The following is a 23,259-nucleotide window of genomic DNA, read 5'->3' as shown; positions in this document are numbered from 1 at the left end:
GTTTCCCAAATGGTCTCTCCTTCACTTAACGTAGATTGTTGCCACTTCCTTTAGTGCCCATCTGTCATTCATCTTCCCACATGTCACTCATTACTTTGTAATTTCAGCAGTTGATTCATTGTCATGAAATTACTGAATAAACACTTTAAATTTTAATGATATTAACTTGCATGCACACATGCCCAATATCACCCATACTTGATAGACTTATTTTTTAACATAATGCAATTTATCCTTCACTCTTTATAGGTGCGACAAATGTTAGAAATGGAATTTAACAACATGCTAACTGTTGCAACAGAACGTCGGGTGGAATCCGATTTGCCCAAGTCTTGATATTATACCACAAGACATCCACACACCTAAGACTCTTTCAGAAAGTTGTTGTGGACAAGTGTTTGGACTGAGAGGACTTGGATCCGTAGTAGCCATTGCCTGGCAGTCCTTTCTCAGTTCAGACTGGTCAGATGAAACACCAGCATCAATCAGTCAGTACTTGCATTTTTTTCAGTCACAGGCACTTAGCTGCATTACCACACAAAGTGAAAGCAACTCGTCTGATTAGCCAGCAGTGTCTATTCCATTGTTTTCTTTTTTATTTGTTTTTTAAATGGTTTGATTTCAGCCAGTGCTGAAACTCCCATCCCTAGTCTGTGTCGTATCAAGGCAGTTGGACTGATGTCTGAATGAACTGTTGTAAATTTTAGTGTAACTGTCAAATGAAACAAACACCTGGTAAGTAACCTGACACTACCTCCATCCTTATTCAGATATGGTGATGTTTTTCTTACTTTCCTTTTTCTTATTTTAATATTTACGAAAGGACTTACGTTACTGTTTTGTCAATAAAAAAAAGAGCTTTAAGAATATTATTAAGTAATGTAATTGCATAATTGTCTCAGTCAGTGCCATCATTAAGAGGACTCGCGGAACATCAAGTCAGTAATCCGCTTACCATATTATGTGTTGTGTAAACAGTTTACCTTTAATCCTTCCTCTGAATTAAATCCAGCCCTGTTTCCAGTAGATCCTTCCTCCCTCCCTGTACTTGACAAAATTGGTGCTTTGTTGTTAAAATGTATGATTATTACAGAAAGTGAAGACTTGTTTAAAAAATATAAGTTGGTAGGGAGTGTTGAAATTGCAGGACATTTACGGGCCTACAATTTAAGAAAGATGGATAATGAAGTAGATGATATGAACTGTATGTCTTATTATTGATTATAGTTTAATGAAATGGTTACCAAAGTAAATTGGCAGTTGGCCAGTTTGTTGAAATGATTGTACAAAAGTGTAATGAATGAAAGATTAGGAAAGATCCATTTCAAGTACATGATGCAGTTGCTGAATGTATCCAGTATTATTTTATACTCTGATCATGTTCCGAAAACTTAGCCCTTCACAGAAGAATCCTGAGTAGGAGATCATAATAAACTTACCTTTTTCTAATAACACCTTGGCTCTAACAAGTATTTCATGCTGCATCTTCATTAGTTATCTTTGCAATGCTGTTACTGATAAAAGGACCAAGCCAATAATAATGGTAAGCTAATATAGTAGACAGAAGCAGCTGCAGGGATCATAATCAGTACATACTGTGTGACACGTCAGGACATACAGAAGTATACTATTTGTTATAGTAACCTCAGTAATATTAGGAAAGTGATTGATTCATAATTGCATAGATGACTGCTTTGAGTATGTGTTATTTGGATCTTATTTCAGCAGATTTATTCTGATAAATAATGAGCCTGGAGATTACTCTGTACAAAATTTATTCCATTCATGTGACAGTTCATTCTGATGGAAAATAATACACATAGTTCTGTCTATATGAATTAAAAAGTGACTGTTTTTACTTGTTTTGAACTTTCCCCGAATGCATGAAATTATTTGTCACTAAGCAGTTCAGAATCCAACTGGACACAGTCAAATGGAACTGCAAAAACTTATAATATGATGTCTTCCAGGATGTTGCACCATGTAGTGTAATAGATGTTGAGTGCTTATCACTGTGATGATGGAGGCAGTAATTTCTGCTAGACTCCATGGTGCAGTAGCCCAGAAGACAACCATCTTCATACTTGTCACTGTGATAACCTCAAATCCCACCTGAGAAAGTTTAATTTTATTGCTTAAGATATAGTTTTCATCTCAGTAAATACATAATTGTGTGTTTGTAACAAGATTCAGCAGGTAAGGGATCAATTGGGGAAAAAACTTGAGGATGACCTTCCTTCCAAGTTCTCTCCTTGTTTCTTGACAAAGGCAGACATTCATATTTTTGTAGGTATTCAAATGTGTATACTTGAGAACCATTTTGATTGTGAGTTTCTGTCCCTTCTGCACACTTTCTTATGTCAACAGACACAAAATTAGTTCACAACTGTGGTCAGTTGGATTCATATAAATGATGTACTTGCAACTGATTCTTTTAAACAAATGTTGAATTTTTCCTGAAATGGTATGTAGCATGTTCTACCCATATGAATTGCACCAAACATTGACGCCTGTTTATGTTGGGAAGAAGGCTTCATACTGAGCCAAACATGGAACCTGATGATCAAGATTTTTAAAACTCCAACACAGTCTATCTGAGAGAGGGCCATTTTCTGTATTAAGCAACAACGAACCAGTGCAAGGTGATTACTAGGGTTCAGATGTTCATGACCTAAAAAACCGAGCAATATGCATGCAAATATGCCCCAAAAATAGCGAAATATGACCTACTTTGTTATGAAAAAATATTTGCCAACATTTAAAAAAAAAAATTGTATTTCAATCATGTTATTTATTTATATATGCATGTACAACTATATTACATTACTTGATTTCCTAGCAATTTTAATCAAAAACCTCGGTCGCTTTAAGTTGTAAATGCCTCATTTTGGATCAGCATCAGATATTGAGAATACGTGCTCCTATAAAAATAAGATAAATTTTAAGAAAGAGCCTTTCATGCATTTCAAATGCATTAATTACAAATAAATTTACAAACAAATTAAAAATAATACGTAAATTTCTTCATTCTCCTTTCTTGGCAGCATTACAGTATATAACGATGTGCATTTTCAAGGTCTCAAATGAAAATCTTATTAGATTGTCGCACAATATGGTCTTGTAACTTGAGACATCACAAACGTTTTGTGGCGTTATCGAAAATTACAGCGATAGATGAGCGGTTTACTGTATCAAGAAGGAATAAGTCACCAGGGTGGTCAGCAAAGAGTGTGCCAATAACGACATAACAGGCAGGCACATTTTTTCGTAGTGTTGATTCGTCTGGAATTAACTGAATCATGTATTTCTCCAAGAAAAATTTGAACTGCTTATTGTTCACTTTCTTCAGTTGGCAGACGCCATCATTTCACACAGGTCCTTTGAAAATTCTGATGTCCTGTTTGATGGTGAAGTTGTTGCAGTGTTATTGAACAGAAGTCGTTGCTCGCTTTAATGAGTGGTTTGTTGGCTCAATTTATTTTTATGTTTTGCCGTATCACAATGTTGCTGCACATTAAATCCCTTACCAGCTGTAACTTTAACTTAACAAAGTTTGCAGAACATAATTGTTCCATCATAACTAAAATATTCCTCGCCGAAATCTTTAACGAAACCTCTTTACTTCGCACTTTCAGAACACTTCACTGTTGGCATCTTAACTAACTGAAGGATTCACTGTAAATGCTTGAGAAATGTATTTACAAGTAAGAATTTTATACCCAAAATATGAATTTTATCCTCAAAATATGCATTTAACTACAAATGTGACCAAAAACATAAGACCTAAATATGCATTTATATGTAAAATAAAAACAACATGCTTGTGATTAGAATAATCCAGTTAGTGTTTAATTTCAGTTTAGAATCAAAATAGAAGCCCCAATAAAAATATGACGTCATGAACATCCGAACCCTAGTGATTACTCATGCCTCTGGTTGCTGTGTGCATGAATAAGGAAGAGGCAACCCAAGGACAGACATATATTTATCAGTGGATTATGGTCTTGTTCCCACATCAACCCATATGATGGAGACAGAGCAGGTATCCAAAATGATGGTTTTTAACTCAACTTTGATGCAGGTTGTCACGTGATAGGATTTTAGTGTATTTATTTACTATGAAAGCTTCAAATCTTACATATGAAATCCATTGTTGCTTTAATCCTTTCATATAAATAGGATTTTAGCCTAACTTCCTTTCTTTATGGAAAAGTAGAGGCTTCTGGGATCTCCATGCTGTCTTCCCTGGTTTCAAGTTTTGAACTAATTAATCAGTTATTTACAAAATTTTGTATAAAATGATGCTTTAAACTGTCATAAGTCTGTAATAACATGGCAGTCACACAAACCCATGATGTGGGAGCACTTAAGATAGTTTTATGAAATGGTGTATGGTAATAAATCTCCAAAAATATTTAGTTTTTGTATTTTTAGTATAATACATACAGTATGGCAGCTGCAGTCATACTGACTGAACCAGCTTTGCAGCATAATGTGTTAAAGTATTTTCACCCTCTGTAAATTTACAGCAGCGTTTCTGGAACTGTGTTCATTGGATCTTTCTGAGGTTATGAAAATGTTTTAATGCTATGTTTAGTAAGATATCTTGCTCATATTATAAAACACAAGATGCAGCAGTAAAAGCTTATGTTTCAACAAAATATTATCACAACCTCATAACATTTAGTGCCAGACAAAAATTGTAGCTCAACTTAATTTATTTGACAATGTAACAAGAAAAATAAAACTTGTTTCATATTAGACAAACACTTTTGTTGAACCTTGAACATACAGCCAACTGTGTGACTCTGAGGCAGAAACTTGATACACATTTATTTACTTCAAATTTATATATATAAATATAATAGAAGTACAGCTGATTGTTAGACATACATTGGATTAAATTGTGTGCAAAGCATCTTATTTCCATCGGTTTTATACATTGAGTATTATTAGTTGTATTAAAGCCCCATTTAATGTTCTGTCAAGTCACGTTGAGGTAACCACTTTTGCTGATGTCTTGTAATGATAACCTCTACTTTGAGTGTGAAAAGGTGAAGTGATTTGGACCAAGAATGAGCATCTCATTAGCAGGTTAACTTCAGACATTAGTATTATAAAATTAATTTTTTTAATACAGTTCTTAAACCCATTGAATGAGCTATCCTATTTACTGTAGGTATTCAGCTATTCTCATTTGTGTGAAGCCTTTCTTCCCAGCCAAGGTTCTAAGTTTTCGTTGCATGTGTGTGTATCTGTTGTCATGCAGCAGTGGGTGGAGAAAGTTGAGTGTTTTGTCAAGATGCTTGTAGTGAGGTTACTCTCCCAATCTGTGCATTGTTGTTACTACAGGGAAAAATATATTGTAAGAAAATTATTGTTTTGTTGAGAGATAATTGTTCTCTCTGCCCCATCACCATTGTGTTCCCAAAAAGTCGCTTTTGCACTTGCCAATAAGTTGCTAGAAATATATAACCATGTTAGATGTATATGTAGCTGAATAATTTAATAATAAAATGACAATTTTCTGGTAGTGTGAAAGCGACTTGATGCTGAATTGATGGAGCTCAGTACACAGCATTAAGAATTAAAGTTAAAGACAAAAAAGAAATACTGTTTTAATGTACTTGTACCTTATTGATTCTAGATATGTAACATGGGACATTGTTTCCACAAAAAAATGCTTAGCAGTAATTACGTGGTAGAAACGAGTCCATGACATAAAGAACAAAGGGGGACACAACCAAACAAGAAGGAAATACTTTTATACTCCTTTCAAATATCTGTCCATTAATTTGTCTGGTTCAAGCATTGTTTTTATAACTGTGCACTTTGTCATAATGTCCACCTGTTTTGTATGGAACATTTAGTATATCTATGTACCCAAATTCAATTGCATTTTGAACAGCAGAGCTTTTAATGGGCAGATCATATAAAAAATACTGCAAGCTAGTCTTTTCTAACATATTATTGAATTTGTTGCAATGAAATGTGTATCCTCAGTAAGACATTGAGCTTTCGATTCAGGGAAGTAATACCTGTTGACTGTATTGGGGGTCTGATGCATAAACCGATAATGAAGTTACGACCTCTTGGTTTTCCTTGTTTGTTATTTATTTTTACAAGAAAATAACTGTTATATTAAATTGCCAGTGTTTAAATCAAACAATGTTAAATAAATTGCTAGTATACAGTGATGCAAGAAGTCTGCGCTCAGAATCTTGTTGAGAGTAATGTCAGTATTTTGGCACAGCATTCCAGTGAAACGACACGGAACAGCCTGGACCCGAATTGTATCTTGAATAATATTGTTTTGCTCCCATTGTGAGGAAATGTGTACAGACTGTATAGATATAGCAATAAACTGTACATACTTCAGGAATGATACTTCTCATTCATGGGAATACTCAGACAGTGGTTCTACGTGAAGAACTTTTGGTACTTTGAAGGGAACTGCGAAAGAAGGCATCATCGGTGTTCAGTCATGAAGTTCTAAAGCTATTCCTGAAATAATTTCGTACAATGTTACCACTACCCAAATAATGAAATAAAAACTGCTATAGTAATTTAATGTGGTAATGAGAAGTTTAAAATTATTCAGCCAAAATAGCACTCAATGATGGACTCTGAAGCAGTTTATTGACAAAAAACTGCATCGCTTCTTTTTCTTATTGTGGTAAGTACTTCATTGCCTCATGTTTACATTTATTGTACATTGCATGGATGCTATTCTTGTGACATACATTACAATTTTCAGACAGGTTTAACTTGATTTATAATCATGGATTAGCATACTCAGAAATCTGATATCCTGATTCACTAGTGTTAGTATTTTAAGTTTTGGTGTGTAAAGCCATGTTAACATTGTCTGATTTCAGTGTTGCATGAAATGAAGATGTCTCTTCTGAGATTTTCGATTCTCATGGTGGTAAAGATGTTGATTGTGGTCTTGTAGGTGGTTACCAACATTTTAGACAAACATCACCTCAGTCTTCAGCTTCAAAACCCAGAAAATCATAGCCAATAAAGATTTAACGTGCAAATTCTGGTGTAAAATATGTGAATATCGGCTGATCAAGTGATCCATATCCTTACTGTATGTGATACTACAAAGAAAAATGTTCTTGGGTTTGGGATTAAAATGTGCCTTCTGAAGATTAATATTCCGAACACTGGTAACAACCACAAGACTACATCGCAGAAGTCTGTACACTACAATATCTGAAGATGACTGTCTTGATGGATGTTGCACTGTGTAGTCTTGCAGAAAATTACCAACATTTTTTGGGGGTGCTGAATTGATGATGGAGGCAGTGAGCACCTCTGAAAAGTCAGTTTCTACCAGACCACATGGTGCAACATCCCAGAAGGCAGCTGTTTTCTTATGTCACAATAAGAACTTTAAATGTTACCTAAAAATCGTGTTTGCTCTCCAGCCCTTTTGCCAAAACATTAAGAAATATGTCCTTATGCAGGCCAGCTAGTCAGAATATAAATCTCTCGATTTTAAGTTACCAAAATTCCTATTAACGGAGGGACATTTGAGAATTCATTTTAGCCAATTCTTAAAGATAGAGAGTAGACTTAGGTGACAAGAAAGCTGGTGATTAATGTCTCCCTTGCCAACCAGTTAAGTAATTTTAATGATATTGGGACAAACTATAGTATGTCATTTAGTGCCACCCTAACCTCATTTTTCAATCTTCAATCTGTGTTGTCGGTCTAACCTGGAGGTGGAACAACAGTAGTAAGGAGTCCCTAAACGATATATTGTAACTGATATTCGAAAAATATACACTTTTGTTACGGTATTTTCTTTGTGAATTGAAAAACAACGTCACAGTCGTTGCAAGCAATCTATACTTGGGTTAACAGCAATCAATTGATTCCTCGATTGATACCATATGTTGGTATTATCTGTGATTCACGTGTCTCGTAGAAGTCTCTGCTGACTTTATTTTGCGAGACGTTATGACTCCGTGTAAAAGAGAAAGATATTGACAGCAGGAAGGGCAGATCTGCTGCAGGTAAACAGGCAGGAAGTATCGATATTGGCTTATTACTGTGTGAAGTACATATTTGTATAAAATAATAAGCTGAAGTTGCATGATCCTACAGTATGTTGTGTCATTGTATGATGTCAGATTCACACTGACATGTAATTAATTAAGTGACAAACAAATGGAGGCTAGATAATATATTTGTCTCCTGGGATGTTGTGTGGTGTAGTATGGTGAAGTTTTCTGACGTTTCGGAAGTGCTTACTGCCTTCGTCATTAGTTCAAGCGACAGAAACTGTCATCAAAATTCAAATCCAGGACTTTTTTCGGGTTGTGGCCTCTGTTACTTAACCTCCTCCCGAAGCTTCTTTTCGATTGTCGCCGTTCTATCGTGCATAGTTCCTGAGCGACAGAAATCGTCTTCACCAGGACAATTTTTCGGGGTTGCAGCCTTTGTTTCTGTAATCTCATCTTTGAAACAAATAATTTGGCCTTGGTACTGTCCTTCAATCGTGCCTAGTTCCCGAGCTGAAGGAATCTCCCTCACTGGTACTACTTGAATTCCGGTTTTTTAAGACTTTCCTGAAATCTCTTCATGGTCTCAAGGAATAAGCTTGCCAGATTTGGTGCAAACTGGCCCAAGTGAACGTATGTAGGTATGCATCTACAATTTCAAGGTTATTTTTAAGGTAAGTAGTTGGCAACTGCAATCTTTGGGTTTTGATGATATGAAGTCTTGTAAGTGGTTAACAATGTTTTGGAGGAACATATAACTTCCGACTATATCATCTGCACTATTTTGAGAACCTCAAACCTCAGCTAACTAATTATCAGTATTAAATAGTAATTTTAGATTTGAAGATCTCATGGTGGCAGGCAGACAGATGGCTGTCCTCCGTCTGCGTTGTTGCACCAATGATCTGATAAAAGTTTACTGATGTTTCAGAGGTGCTTGCTGCCTCCATCACCATCACTACTACCATGATGATTGAGGCAGCAAACACCTCTGAAACATCAGTAGACTTTTGTAAGACTATGCAGTGCAACAACTCAGAAGGCAGCTATCATCAAAAACACTAATTTGTATTTATTATGCAGACTTCTGTAATATGTAGGCTTATGGTAAGACTTTTTATGACAGATGGAATATCAAAATTACATAATTGAATTACATGTGAAGTTACAAATTAAAAAATGAAAGGTTTGTTTCTTAAAGCCTGTTTTATAACTTACAGAATCTTATACAATGTGCTCAAAAATACACTGATTTTTCAAGTTGGTTAGTTACATACTACATTTTTTCTCTCACTTCAGGTGATACAATGGGGCAGAGAGAATCACAAAATATTTGTGGTACTTCAGCTAACAAAGCCACTGATAATAATGAGGAACTGAAGCTAATGGAACATTATTTGCCAGAAGAAATCCTTGTTCACATTTTGAGTTATGTAGATGCTGGGACATTAGTAAAGTTAAGATTTGTCTGTCACTGGTGGAAACATTTGATTGATAATGAGGTATGGAGATTGAAAGTTTCCAGGGAGAATTACAAGAGTTTAAATTCTGTGGATCCTAAATGGAAGTTACCGTGGTTTGTTTATTATTGGATATGTGTTAAAGATCCTTTTGGGAAGAATTTTGTGAAAAATCATTGTGGACAAGGTTAGTATTAAGGAAAAAGAGCAATAATCATGTAATTATCTGTAAGGTCAGTTGTGTGCTTAGTAAAATGCCATGCTATCATTTATCTCTCCCCTAGTTGCTTCCTTGTTCTTATCTTTTCTTTTCTGATTCTTCTCCTCCTCACTAGTTCATTTACATGTCTTGCTACTAATTATGGCAAGCTTTTCTTCTTAATATATTTGATGATTTATTCAGACTTTTCATGGAAATACCAGAATGTTATTTTAAAGACTCCTATGCCCAAATGCTTCCAATTTATAATCTCTCAGAAACTTATTGCAATGTGAATAGCATGAAAAATTTGAAAGGGGAGTACAAATAATTAATGATTTTTTTAAAGACTATAAACTGTGGTGTATTAAACATTTTTAAAATGGAGAAAGAGAAAGTCACATTATGCATTATATTTGCATTTCTGTGCAGTTCATAATACAAACAAATGGCACTGAAGGCTGAGATAAGTGATACATTCAGAAATTGTGTGGAAGTGTATTCTTATTCAAGTTATCAAGGCTATATTAATATGTGTTACCAAACATTGCAATTGAGTGGTTGGCACTCCTGCTTCATATTTTGGTGGTGCATGTCTCTTCTCAGAAACTGATTATCCTGAGAGTTTTAATGGTTTTCTTCAGTATCTTAAGGCAAATGCTGGAATAATACCTTTAATAAGATGTGGCTAATTTATTTCCAATTTATTAATCATTCAGTCATGGATGCAATATAGTGTAAGCTAGTGACAACATTATTGCTTAAAAAGGTAACACTGTCCCTGGTACACACCATTGAGGCACTTTACCCCCAGTCAAAGGACCTCTGGTACCCATTGGATAGATGTTTGGGTAGGCCACAGAGCTGGTCTAGATACAGAGGCCAGAAGAAAGATCGTCTTTCCCTATCAGTGATTGAAACCTGGTTGTCCAGTCCATAGTCGGCCACTATATACTGAGCTGATGCTTCTCAAGAAATCCACCTTATTTTATGGAGCCCTGTCCTGAACCAGATGAATTTAGTTCTCACCATCAAACCCAATTTCCCTATGATCTGTTTTAATATTATCCTACCTTCTGAATCTAATTATAATATTTTACATAAGAAATGTAATCTTTTTGGAATGTTTTTAACACTTCCACCAAAATCAAAAGTTATAAAATTAAAGGTATGTATATTTTGTATAATTCTCTACATATGTGAAGACTCATATTTAATGTAGAGTAATATGGTTTACACTTAGATCAGCTCATCTCATGGAATATGTTGAGCGATGGTGGTCACAAATGGATTGTAGAAGATCCTCCTGAAGGTACAGATAATGTGCCACACAGTGAAGAATTTGACAACTTATCTAGTTGCTTTGCCACATCCTTTGAATCATGCAGTAAAGAGCAAACAATTGATCTGTTATCAGAGGGTATGAATAGCAAAATGATGGATGAATTTCGACCCATTATTGAAGTGAGTGAATGGTAAGTGTTATTGTTACAGGGAAAAATGTGTCTGAAAATGCCTGTTTAGATTACTGTCTTTATTTTGGTGTTTCTCAACAATATCAGGTAGCTGGTATTCAAAGTGTCAGTTTGTGTTTGTAGTGAAATATCTTGGATGTTTGTATGGCTGTGAGTGTTGTAAGTGGTTAGAAATTGTGTTCACATTTAATTCAGTCAGCCAAGTAATGGGTTTTTAATTTTGACTAACTGTATGATATAATAAATGTTACAGCAATTAATCACTATAATTTAATACAGTGTAATGCATATTCACTGTGTAATACAACATTTTGTGTGTATCCTTCCAGTACCATAAATCTATATGATAAATAATTATGGTTGGTAATCATTTGGTGCTGTTAAGGCCTTGTGTGATAATATTTTAAAATGTACCATTGTTATCATTTGCTATTAAGGGATTTTGACCTTAATGGGATAATAGTATAACTGTTGCCATGGTAATACTGTTAAAAGAGGCCTACTTTCTACAGTTATTAAGCATTCTGTGGACAGTGTGCTGGTCTGTTTGCATGTGTATCCTCTATGTCCAGTCTGGCTTTCGGACATACTAAGCCTTTTATACAATGGATACAAGGGGTTGTTTCCCTAGGGGTTAACTGCAGCTGGTGCATGACACTGATCAATTATCCCCATCTAGTGCTGAGGTCAAAAATGAGTAGGAGTTATACCTCCTCTCCCTCAAAGTGCTTCCAAGGCATATAGCAGGACAGCTTTATATTTTACTGCTTAATTGTATAGCTCTTAGTTTGTTTTCCTTGTTCCTATTATATAAATACTGCTTCATTACAGCTTACAGTTGTCACCACCCAGTCCTTACAGCAGGAATTTGAGACGTGCTTCAGAAGTGTATAAATGTACATATTTTATTGTAGGTTTGCTGGTAGGTTTGATTGTGGCTCCATATACGAAATGGAGTGTAAATTGCTTAATAAGAAGAGAGAACTGGTAACTGACTTTATGTTTCGTGAGATGGTCCCACAATGGGAGGGAGGAATGTGGCATCAGGTGAGTACTGTTTCAAATGTTTCGGCAGCTTTACTTCTTTCCCAAATATGTTATGTTGGTAAAACTTACCCTGCACTCTGAGCTGCGTTACAAAAGAGAAACAGCCATGTAGAGCAACATATACAGTCTTACTTAACTTCTGAATCAACTGTCATATTTTAATGCAACATACATATTTATCCTTATTATAATCTCATTTCATAGAAAAATGTGTACCAATTCTTGTGTATAAAATATGTCACAATCATCTGCTGACCAAGTACTTTCACTTGTTGTATATTAACTTCATGAGTTGCTGTTACATTCTTTCCATTCACTAGTCCTATCCAAGTAACAGACAACACTTACAAGGTCATTAAGTTTTTCATACTTCAAGCAGTGCACACTTCCACATGTTTCATTCTCTCATTTATTTTCTTCACTGAGAATAACTCAAACACAGCACCAACTGATCATTGGATTTACCCCTGGCTTACATCAGGACATTGTTCTTTGTAGGTACACATTCTTCCCGACCAACACGTTACACTTCCCTTTCCCCATTTCACACAGCTGCAACTGACTGTGATATATACACCTGTACCTGTGTGTGCTTAACTTTCTTGCTTTGTGTCCACTCAATTGTATTCAATCTGAACTGAATTGTGCTTGCTTATTGTATGTTACTTAAGGAAAATACACACTTTCAATACGTAAGAGTCCTCTAGCTCTGTCTGGATCTGTAACTGTTCTACCAGAATTCTTGGATTCTGGCATGTTTTTATAGACAGCTTATTCTCAGTAATGTTTTATTTTCAAATCAAGACCTGTCTAGAAGTGCTGTACATTTGTGTTTGTATTACATATTTTGTTGTTTTTGAGGATCCTTATCAACTTCTTGGAAGCAATTATTTTAATGTACTTTATTTCAAATTCTTATTACTAGAATGGTTCCAAAGATATATTTTTTCAATACTTATGCTATTTATACGCATTTCCCAACCCTTGCATATCAGGGATTTAACCTTTTGAAGCTGAAGCTCATAAAAAATTATGAATTAAGTGTGTACCTCAAAGAAAACAACACCATTCACAATACTTTGCCATTATAAAGATCAGTTTGTTTATGCTGTTTAAAGAAATAATCACATTTTACAGTGATTATCATATGAGACATAAATACAAAATGAAAACTTATTTATTGTTGAAGCAGGTGGGACATATAGTTACCACTGGGCTTTAAGGGATAAATTTCTTATTATCATATAAAAAGGTTTAAGGGGTAATATGTGGACTAGATTCAGCTGGCTTGGGACATGGCTCTTATGAGTATGGTAATGACCCTTTGGGTTTGTAATTTCATGTCCAGTTTAGAGACTGTCAGCTTCTCAAGTAGTCTTTATTATGGAGTTTTGTTAAAACCATGGAGCAGCTGTGCTATTTACAAAGATGGTCCAGTGAACTGATTGGCTGGCTGTGCAACCAGATAACTGCACAGACAGTTATACTCCAAAAACTACTCTTTCAGACTTTGACAGTTAAAATATCTTCCTGAGCTAAAATTTGGAGATTGTGTTAGAGATATCATCATTCTTTCATGTTGCATTTAACACGGTGAATTTTCTTGGTTGTTACATAATTAAAAATGTTTGTTTGTAAGTAATGAAACTTTATATTTTTTTATAATGACATTCATTAATTTTTTCTCCTTTGTCAGGTAAGTCATAAGTTCCAGGAATATGGACGAGGTGTTAGGTTCATTAAATTTTTTCATCATGGCAAGGACACACAATTTTGGGCTGGACATTATGGCAGTAAAATGAGTGGAGCATGTATAAAACTCATGATTCCTGCACCATACTCGAAAAGCTCCGTCAGTACAGAAGATGAAAGTGTTTCAGAAGATTCTTTATTATAACCTGCTGTATGAGTATTTCTCAGTTTGAAGCTGATGACCCTATGATGTTATATTTCAGTTGAAACTGGACTCTGCGAAGTTGTTATATTGTATGTTCTTAAAATGAACATTTCATAATATTTATGCCAGGTGACATTTTCTTTATTATAAGGGAAGAGTTCGTCATAGTCATTATTCAGTTTAGCAAAAAGCTCTACTTCTGAGAATCATCGTAGAGTGAACAAGTTAGGAAAGTTCTGGTTATGCATGAGATTGATAATTCTTTCTGCAAAATGCAACTGTCAATAAAATAAACACAATATGCAGGTTATACATGTATGACTATATTTTTTTGGGCTTTTATATTTACATATATACTACAACAAGTATAAGTGGGGGGGGGAAACATATTCTCCTTGAATCACATGCAATTATTCATTGTTTCCTGATATTTATTCACATTGGTGAGAAGTCAGAACTATACTGAATGCAATAAGCAGTTTTGTTCATGTTGGTCATCCAAGCAGCCTCTAAAGATATACACACCCACTTCTGTTCTTTCTTTACTCAAGGAAGTTAGTCATTGCTTTAGATTTGGTAACGATTTGTAACAACTCTCTCTGTTATAATAAACACATTCCTTGTGATTTTTACACACCTCATTTGCCTTGCTTATTTATTTATGCAAATATTATAATGAATAATTAAAAGTTATTTGTTCTTATCAATAAACATAGTCTTACTCATATTCTGTAAGTATTGTATAAAATAGCTCTCTGAAATATATTGAAGTCATGGGTAATGAAAGTAACAGGTATGGTAGGTAGATAATTTGTGTTGCACGTAGAAAATTACTCATCTTGAAAAATACAGTACAGTTTAATTACAAAGCCATGAAATGTAAATTCAAAGATGCAAGGAAGTCTTTGTTCTCTAATTAGATTTGCTGGCTTGTTGGTGTTACTATGATAAAAGTTGTCTGCTCAATACCAATGCAGAATGTTTTAATATGGTCCTTTGTAAACATGCCATGTTGCATGTAGAGGGATGGCCTTCAGTTATAGAAAATAGCTGTGATTGTATTGAATAAGTAGTGAGCTGATATTGAGTGGTCCACAGGCTTGGGGGGTTTTGCAGGAGGCTAATAATCCCTAGTGATAAATATGTAACCAGCAGGTTATAAAATAATACATGGTATAAGGCCTTTGAAATGACCTACGTAACAGAAAGTGGACATGAGATTTGGAGCCTCTATAGGTCAGATTTATTGATAGCTTGGTTGGTTGGTTATTATTTTCTCTTTTGCAATTTTGTTTTCTATGTGATAGTTTTAAAACTGTTTAGTACTTCAGATTTTTCCGTCATTCTTGAATGGCAATTTGCTATAAAGATGAATTTAATGGGGTACTGGGGTGAAATTAAATTTTTTATTATTTTTGTAAAGATTGGCGCCTTTGGCATCTTCCAAAAGGATTTGTACTAAATCATATTGAAAATGTGGTTTTAAAAAGGATTTTTAATGCTAGTGAGGGCGCGGCAAAATTAACATACACAATTTTCTGCAATTTGGCTCAAAGATTACTAGTGCCTTTTATTTTTAGTGATTTATTTTCAAATGTTGGTATGAATGCCACTCTGTGCCTTGTGCAATAATGACATCTGGAGGTGAAGATAACTATTTTAAACAAACGAAAGGGTGGTGTTTGTGTCCATGGTGTCCACGTGAGTAATGTTTTTATGTATATGAAAATATACAAGAAATAATAATCGTATATTACTTATACAATTCTTTGTGTTTTTCCCGTATTTCACTTAGTGTTGCTGTCGGATAGTGTGTGTATGTAGGCAGTATAGAAAGTGTAAATTTTTTTGGTTAGGTTAGAGAGGATTAGTTAGTTAATTTGAACAGTATTTTGCATTGCGTATAAGTGTCCTGCACTTATCGACATTAGTATTATTGTGCTGAACAATGGGGAAGTCAGCTGATTTAAATTCAAGAATAGTCAAAGTCAACATTCTACAAAATTATTATAATTATGAAGAACCAGTGACTGTGTTTGTTTTATCTGACACATATTCAAGTCCAGAATTTTGCATAACATTTTAATTTCGATATGAACAGAAATGTTATGTGCAATTCTTACATACTGTGACCATATCTCTTGCACTACTAATGATGCAAGCACATTTGAAAACAAAATATTAAGTAATGAAAGATGAACAGTGGAAAAGGAACATTTTAAATAAAACGTAGACATTGGAGATTATAATATAAATAATATTGCTGTAAGCTATAATGGAACATGCCACAAAAGAGGGCACACTAGTAGTTATGTTATAATTATATAGACAGTGGTGTCATTGACACACTCATAGTTTTTGATTTTGAAATGATTTTAAAATATTGCCATGCACATTCCCTGCCAAAGAGGAGGGTATACAAAGAAAGTCCAATCGCCCCTTCCCTGCATAATATGACTGACATATCAGAGTGTGAAGAAGAATATACTGGTATATCTGTTGCAGTGGAGGCTGGAGAGTGGCTTTGGAAGCAGTCATGAAAAACTAGGCTTTCCTGTGAAAAACACCAAAATCACAGAATGCAATGGTTCATATTCATTTTAATGACTGTTGTTTAGGCATAGTTATTTCCATTTACTAAAGACCACTGTTTTACCAAGGCATGTTTCAAATAAAGTGCATATCCGGCAATAGTTGAAGCTGTCTCACTGTTCTTTGGGGGTTCCTACAAGAAATAACTAGACAGAACACTATAAGGAAGCGTGTGAAAGTATCTCAGTGTACGTGGGGACCAAAGCGAAAATAAAACAAAGTGTGAAGCATTGTTTGGAAGCAGAAAAATTCTGAACATGGACAGAGTGGCCACAATACACAAAAAAGGGTCTTCTGAAGCAGATGGAAGGCATAACTTACGGTGCTGGTCAATGTTAATTGGTGAGTTGCCTTGATTTACTGGAAACATATTAAACTTGCTAATGCATGTTTGGATGTTTCTATTTAATGTGGGTTCTTAAAGGTTCTTGTTTTAAGTTTTGGCATGCAGATGGTAAGCCTTGAAGTTTGGTACACATTCCCCTGTTGCTCAGAATCTCAGTCATTTATTACATAATCCAAGACTATGGACATACTGTGCATCTGAGAGTAAGCTTGCTTAGTCTGAGGGTTAACTGGTAACCTCAAATTCTTCAGGGGATTGTGTGAGAAATAGACTTTATAAATACTATTTTAACATGATTCTGATTTCATAGTCATTTATAGTAATTCCAGGTAAATTCCTGAGTGATATCTGAAACTACCCATTCTTTCTCAAACGATTTGTCTTTCTGGCCCTCATAAACGTTGTCATTGATCGAGATTTCTGTCTTCTGGGTTGTTGCGCTGTGTAGTCAGTAGACGATTCATCGACCAGATTACACAGCGCAACAACCCAGAAGACAGTAATCTTCATACTCACCACCCTGATAATGGAGGCAGTATGACCTCTGAAACGTTGTTTAACATCGACCAGACTACACAGCGCAACAACCCAGAAGACAGAAATCTTCATCGCCCTGATGACAGAGGCAGTATGACCTCTGAAACGTTGGTGAACTTCAACCAGACTACACAGCGCAACAACCCAGAAGACAGGAATCTTCATACTCACCGCTGTGATAACCTCAAATCTTGTCATTGATGTTCGTTATTATCCTTAACCTGAGAACGAATGCACCATTTTGTGATTATTATGCATCAGAGCTTGTGTGAGAATTATGTTGGACTTCCATCTCTTGTTTACTCTTATTTATCTTCAATTTAAAGCACCGTGTTTTAGCTGCATGGACTCAAAAAGGAGGGTTTTCAAGAATAAATTCATTTATTTGTGAAACACTAATACCTAATGGATGCATTGCTATTAAGATATGCATTCGAATGAGTGAATGAATTTGTGCAGATTAACTTAACACTAAACCATTGCCGTTAGCCAATAAACGTGCGATACAGGGTTATTCTTGAGGGTGGATGAATTTCATTGCTTGAATAGAATTAATTGTTTCCGTTGATTGTATTAGAGAATGGGAGATTGTTCTGGCAGTGGAGAATACATGAAATTGTGATGATTTAAGAGTTCGACGAATTTCAGCTTACATCGAAATATTCGATATAAATCTCGAACTGAATTTTGTGTCATGACTGGAGCGGTCCGGCGCTGGGTGCGCGGCCGAGGTGCGCCGAATTGCTCGTTCATCGAGGCCGGCAGGTTGTATTGATCACTAAACGTGGTTAAAAGAGAGAGAGAGAGTGAGACAGATACAAAACTTGGCATTTCTATGGACAGAAAATAATAATGAAACTGAGAGCGAACTCATTGGATGTAGAAATCCAGAACTATAGAAATACAGTGGAAGGAAAATGAGACAGCTCTACAGCTTCCGCGAGGTAGAGGTCGTGTACGGAGAGCGAGAGAGAGAGAGGCGCTAGGCGTCGCGGCATAGTCACTAGTCGGTTGTTCGGACGGAGGCGAGAAGGCAGTAGGACGCACAAGTGTTTGTGATGGCTCAGAGTGAAGGCGCGCTCCGTTGAGGTATAGACATGCAAGAGGACTCCTCCACTGCTGACATGGCGGACTTTTCGCCCGTGGTGGAACTCAACGTGGGAGGCGTCTTCTATACCACGGCCCTCAGCACACTGACCCGGGAGCCAGATTCCATGCTGGCGCACATATTCTCCGGGAAGACTTCTCCTCCACCGCGAGACGCCAAGGGCAAATACTTCCTCGATCGCGATGGCGTACTTTTCCGCTACATCCTCGACTTTCTGCGAAATCAAGCCCTCGTGCTTCCCGAGAGTTTCCGGGAGAAGCAGCGTCTGAGGCAGGAAGCCCTGTACTTCCGCCTGCCGGCGATGGCTGAGGCCGTGGAGTCTTACACTGACAGCTCGGTGGTGCCTGCATCAGGTGGAGGCACCAAGAGCTCTGCTACAGGCTACATCACCGTCGGCTACCGCGGCAGTTTTGCTTTTGGCAGAGATGGGTTGGCCGATGTCAAGTTCCGGAAGCTGTCCCGCATCCTGGTCTGCGGCCGCGTGACCCTTTGCCGCGACGTCTTCGGGGAAACCCTGAACGAGAGCCGTGATCCTGACCACGGCCTCACTGACCGTTACACATCGCGTTTCTTCCTCAAACATTCCTTCATCGAGCAGGCGTTCGATATGCTCCAGGAACAGGGCTTCAAGCTGGCAGGCAGCTGCGGCTCCGGGACTGCCGGAGGATCCGCAACTGAGCAGCTCAAGCCCGGAGTCGACACGGAAGAGAACCGCTGGAACCACTACAACGAGTTTGTATTCGTTCGAGATTAATTTCAGGACGAAGCATCAACAGGAATTGAGGTCAATCACACCAAGGTAAACGATAGCTACAGAGAACATTCCTTCGTATCTTCTTAATGACTTCATGGAACCTATACCCGGTGTAGTAGTACAGTAGTATTCAGTAGAGACAGCCACCCCCGTCTCCCGTAATGTACAGATGGACTATGACTGAAAATGCAACCTTTCAACAATTATGCTACATACTTTATAAACTAAAGTCGGTTACATATTATAAGTAAGACTACACTCGTTACGCTTGGCATAGAGGTAATGAAGCCTTCTAGTAAAAGAACGCAGCTTTAGTACTCTTCATCTTCTGCTGAGTGAATGGCGTGGACCGGAAATCAGCAAGTGTACAGTGGAGTGGTGAGTGACTGTGGAAATTTCATCCTCTTTAATGTATCACGCTTGTTGGCTAACGGGCTTCACTTCTTAAGAAGTTATTGGCTCCCCTATACGTGTCAACTCTGGAAAGTCGCTTTTCATATTGCCATCCCGAACTTCCACATGTTCTAGTCTACGTAAACATGAATATATTTATTGCATATCCCAAGTCAGATGTTCCTCACAAATAATGACCAATAACGACGGTTTAATTTAGATAACGCCATTATAAATTTAATCGATGTTGTATATATCGTCTTATTTCGTGGTGTTTGTCTCAAATAAGATACATGAATATTAACGCTTTAAGTACGTCACCAAAGGTGATTAAAAATGTAAGTTAAGTATCTTTAAATGTGAGACAGGTGTAAGTCACAATCGCATCGCGTACAAATTCGCTAAATAATCGATAAATGGTAGACCTAGGAAATTGAACCTTTTCTTTATTTATGTCTTAGTGGCCGTTTGTTTCTCGGAAACAGGGTACACGGAGCATTCTGACAAAAGTCATTGGTCATTATTTTCGAACACGAAGCTTTCATCAGGATGTAATATTAATGTTATAGTTTGTATCCCTTGTAACACGTGTGGTGACTGCTGATTGTCAAGTACATCCCGTGTGCTCGTAGTGACTGGATTGGTTTCCCTTGTGACTCTTCGTAGATTTGTAACAGAAAATCTATTATGGAAATAGATGAACACGTGAACCTCATCAGGTTGCAATTATACTATCAGTCTGGTGTCATGGATCATTGTTACAGATACGTCTTGCCTAATCTTCAGAGTTGTTCTCCCAAACTGGAGTCATATTTTAAAAAAGACAGATGAGAGAGATTTTCATTCCAAAGTTTTGCATTCAAGTACCAGTATTTGTACTTTTATGACATATGTTTCCGATTTATTCGAAGTCATACTCTTGCTTTCTTATTTAAATTTAAAACTACCGCCAACTCAACCCAAACATTTTTCTTGTAATTTTTGAATCCAGTTCTTCGTGATCGGTTTACGTAAACTCAGTTTTTATTGAAGGAATCAGATTTATACTGTACAAAATGATGCAGTTGGTGTATCAAAAACTCTTCGACCTGATGTATATTTATTTTATTAAATTGTCTGTTTTTTATCTTCATCTTGTCATTCATTGCCAGCACATAGTTTTATTAAGCTTTCTAGAATAACGTACTCTAAAGCTGTGGATCTAGTATACAGTCTATATGACGAAATCAGAAGCGAAATTCCAGAGAAACGCCGTACACTCGTCGTTATTCGGCAAAGTTCAGGTTGCAACTTTTTGAGGTTCACAAGACTCACTCACGCTCGATCCGGAGATAAAGCTGGTTACGTCCTATGTAAAGTCCACAATATTCCATCATGATAATTTTACACTGTGATTATATATACACAATTGTTTTGATGGTGGCGGAATATGTATACTAGTAATTTAAATAAGATACAGGGGAAAATTGAGCTGCTAAGTACCGTAAAGTAAATACAGAACACCCCAATAAAATTTAACATATTTTGGCAATTTATTAATGTGATAGTCTTTCTTTGTAATTTCAGTACAGTAAGGAACGTGTACTGAGAAATAATATTTGTATATAAGTGTGAACGAGCAAATAAAAAAGGTTCTAACACTTCGGTAAATATTATTAATTTGCACAATTCGACCAGTGGACGAAGTGTTGTTTAGTGTCATGTAATGCGTATGATAATAATAGTAATTTGAAGCAGGATACAGTTTTAAATTACCAGTTCCTTATACAGTAATACTACTTTGCCTGTCCTTCAGTAATAAATATTTGCAACTATTTTCAGTTGCAACATTAAGAAACTCATGAGTACAAAACAAAAGAAGTCTCAAAAGCATGCACATTTTAATTTGCTATTTACAAGATAATGAATCTTCTATTGAGAATAAGTAGGAAAATGTTTGCTGTATTAGAAAAATAAGTTACAGAAAAATAGACGAAATTGTGTCATAAGCTTTGGCGCTACCACAGTAATTTATTCTCTAATAAATGACCCAAAACAATGTAACTCCGTTTAAATACGATGTATGAGGGGAGAACATTTTCACCAAAGAAAATTATTAAGAAGAGTAGTATATGCTCAAGAGAAAATGTTACATATTGTACGCCAAAAAAATGACCATAGGGAAACATGTTTTTCTTCATAAACATTAATTTTCATTTATGGTTTAATCATAGATATTCAATTTGTATAGTTCGGATAACACTCAATGAAGTTTAATTCTGAAATTGTAAAACCAAATTTGAGATATGTGGACCAAATGTGCTGAATTAAAATGATTATGAAACTGTAATCTGTTTGTTATTTCACCGATTATCCTCAGGAAACTACGTGACTGTACAAGGGAGTTCGATGGACAAGGAATCTAACTGCGAGTTGACCACGTTTTACAGCTTTTTTATAATGTTTACATATTGCCAGTACTGTGCACTCAAAAGAATATATGTTTTTTTTTAGTTTAAATGTACGACGCACATCCAGTGTGTATTAAATAGGGCTGCTGCAAGATTTGAACCTCTTTATGTTCTTAGTTTGAGACCCATTTTTAGTGCATACAATTCAAAACCATTGGCAAGGAAATACGTTTGTATTTTTCAAGGCTCGTTAGTCAACGTTATGATATGATTTGAAGGGAAACATTCTGTACTGGAGAATTTCAGAAATATCTTAACAGAAATTTGAATTCAAGTAACGGAAACAGTGATCAGTGTAGTTTTGTCGCTGGATCTTTCGTACATGAAAAGTTTAACCACACACACGCGATTTTCTGTCACCAGTGTGGGCTTCCATACATTTCAGTTGAATATTCATAACTCTTTAATTTGCTGCTACGAGAGCAGGGGACCATATATGAGCTTAATTATTTCATTCTTGTAACATTTGTGGCTTGTTATTTTTCACTGTGCCTATTTAATGTCAGATTCTTATAATGCATCGAAGTTACTCTAAAACAAGAAGATGGCTGTCTTCTGGGATGTTGTACCATATAATATGGCAGAAGTTTACAGACGTTTAGAGGTGCATTTTGCCACCATTTTCAGGGCCTATACCCTGATGATGGAGGCTTTAAGTACTCCGAAACGTCGGTAAACTTCAATCAGTCTACGCATCGCAACATTCCAGAAGACATCTTCATACTCGCCGCCATGAGAACCTAAAATCTCTCTCTAAATCCTGCTGAAAATGACATAAGTGAAGATAATAAAACAAGGGAACATTTATCGAAAAATCAAAGTATCCGAACTTTCGGCTTCAGAATAGTGACATGCGTGTGAAATAATCATGGTATATTATAAAAATAATCAAAATAGCTGAAGTAGTTTCGGTTTGCACAACATTTACAGTATGGCTGTACATTTATTTTCTTTCGTCTGTTTGCGTTAAGACCGGCGTCCGTCGA

The 23,259-nt window shown here is 36.1% G+C and overlaps 3 protein-coding genes and 1 long non-coding RNA gene across 21 annotated transcripts in view; all 4 read left to right on the top strand.

Annotated features, from left to right (window-relative positions):
• Liprin-alpha (PTPRF interacting protein alpha) overlaps positions 1-6,382 on the top strand; it is a 234,072-nt gene extending 227,690 nt beyond the window's left edge. For all 16 annotated transcript variants that reach the window (XM_087340501.1, XM_087340499.1, XM_087340500.1 and 13 more), the window contains one exon: positions 250-6,382. In XM_087340501.1, coding sequence (XP_087196627.1) covers positions 250-336 — 87 coding nt within the window. In that variant the 3' untranslated portion in view covers positions 337-6,382. The remainder of the gene's footprint in view (positions 1-249) is intronic.
• Positions 6,383-7,879: 1,497 nt separating this feature from the next.
• Positions 7,880-14,734, top strand: LOC110837892 (F-box only protein 6). 3 transcript variants are annotated; one of them, XM_022080516.2, is made up of 5 exons: positions 7,880-8,027; positions 9,315-9,662; positions 10,918-11,149; positions 12,064-12,196; positions 13,893-14,734. In XM_022080516.2, the coding sequence occupies exons 2-5, from the start codon at positions 9,323-9,325 to the stop codon at positions 14,091-14,093; spliced, it is 906 nt and encodes a 301-aa protein (XP_021936208.1). In that variant the 5' UTR covers positions 7,880-8,027; positions 9,315-9,322; the 3' UTR covers positions 14,094-14,734. The 3 variants fall into 3 exon arrangements, with proteins under 3 accessions (XP_021936208.1, XP_021936227.1, XP_021936218.1); XM_022080535.2 differs by lacking the exon at positions 7,880-8,027 and adding an exon at positions 8,322-8,656; XM_022080526.2 differs by lacking the exon at positions 7,880-8,027 and adding an exon at positions 8,322-8,689.
• A 1,066-nt stretch (positions 14,735-15,800) lies between these two features.
• The window catches only part of LOC147871204 (uncharacterized), a 33,126-nt gene continuing 25,667 nt past the window's right edge, over positions 15,801-23,259 (top strand). Inside the window, exon 1 of the long non-coding RNA XR_015532592.1 lies at positions 15,801-17,027. This is a non-coding gene — a long non-coding RNA (uncharacterized LOC147871204). The remainder of the gene's footprint in view (positions 17,028-23,259) is intronic.
• Ktl (BTB/POZ domain-containing protein Ktl) lies at positions 17,052-22,152 on the top strand. The gene has a single exon (XM_022080556.2). The coding sequence runs from the start codon at positions 18,666-18,668 to the stop codon at positions 19,428-19,430; it is 765 nt and encodes a 254-aa protein (XP_021936248.1). The 5' UTR covers positions 17,052-18,665; the 3' UTR covers positions 19,431-22,152.

This window comes from Zootermopsis nevadensis, unplaced genomic scaffold (genome assembly GCF_977971745.1).
Source record: "Zootermopsis nevadensis isolate Lab colony 2312 unplaced genomic scaffold, Znev_1.0 Znev_ptg000061l, whole genome shotgun sequence".
NCBI classification, from domain to species: Eukaryota; Metazoa; Arthropoda; class Insecta; order Blattodea; family Termopsidae; genus Zootermopsis; species Zootermopsis nevadensis.
The sequence above is the reverse complement of the archived record's forward strand: the minus strand, read 5'-3'. Positions and strand labels throughout refer to the sequence as shown.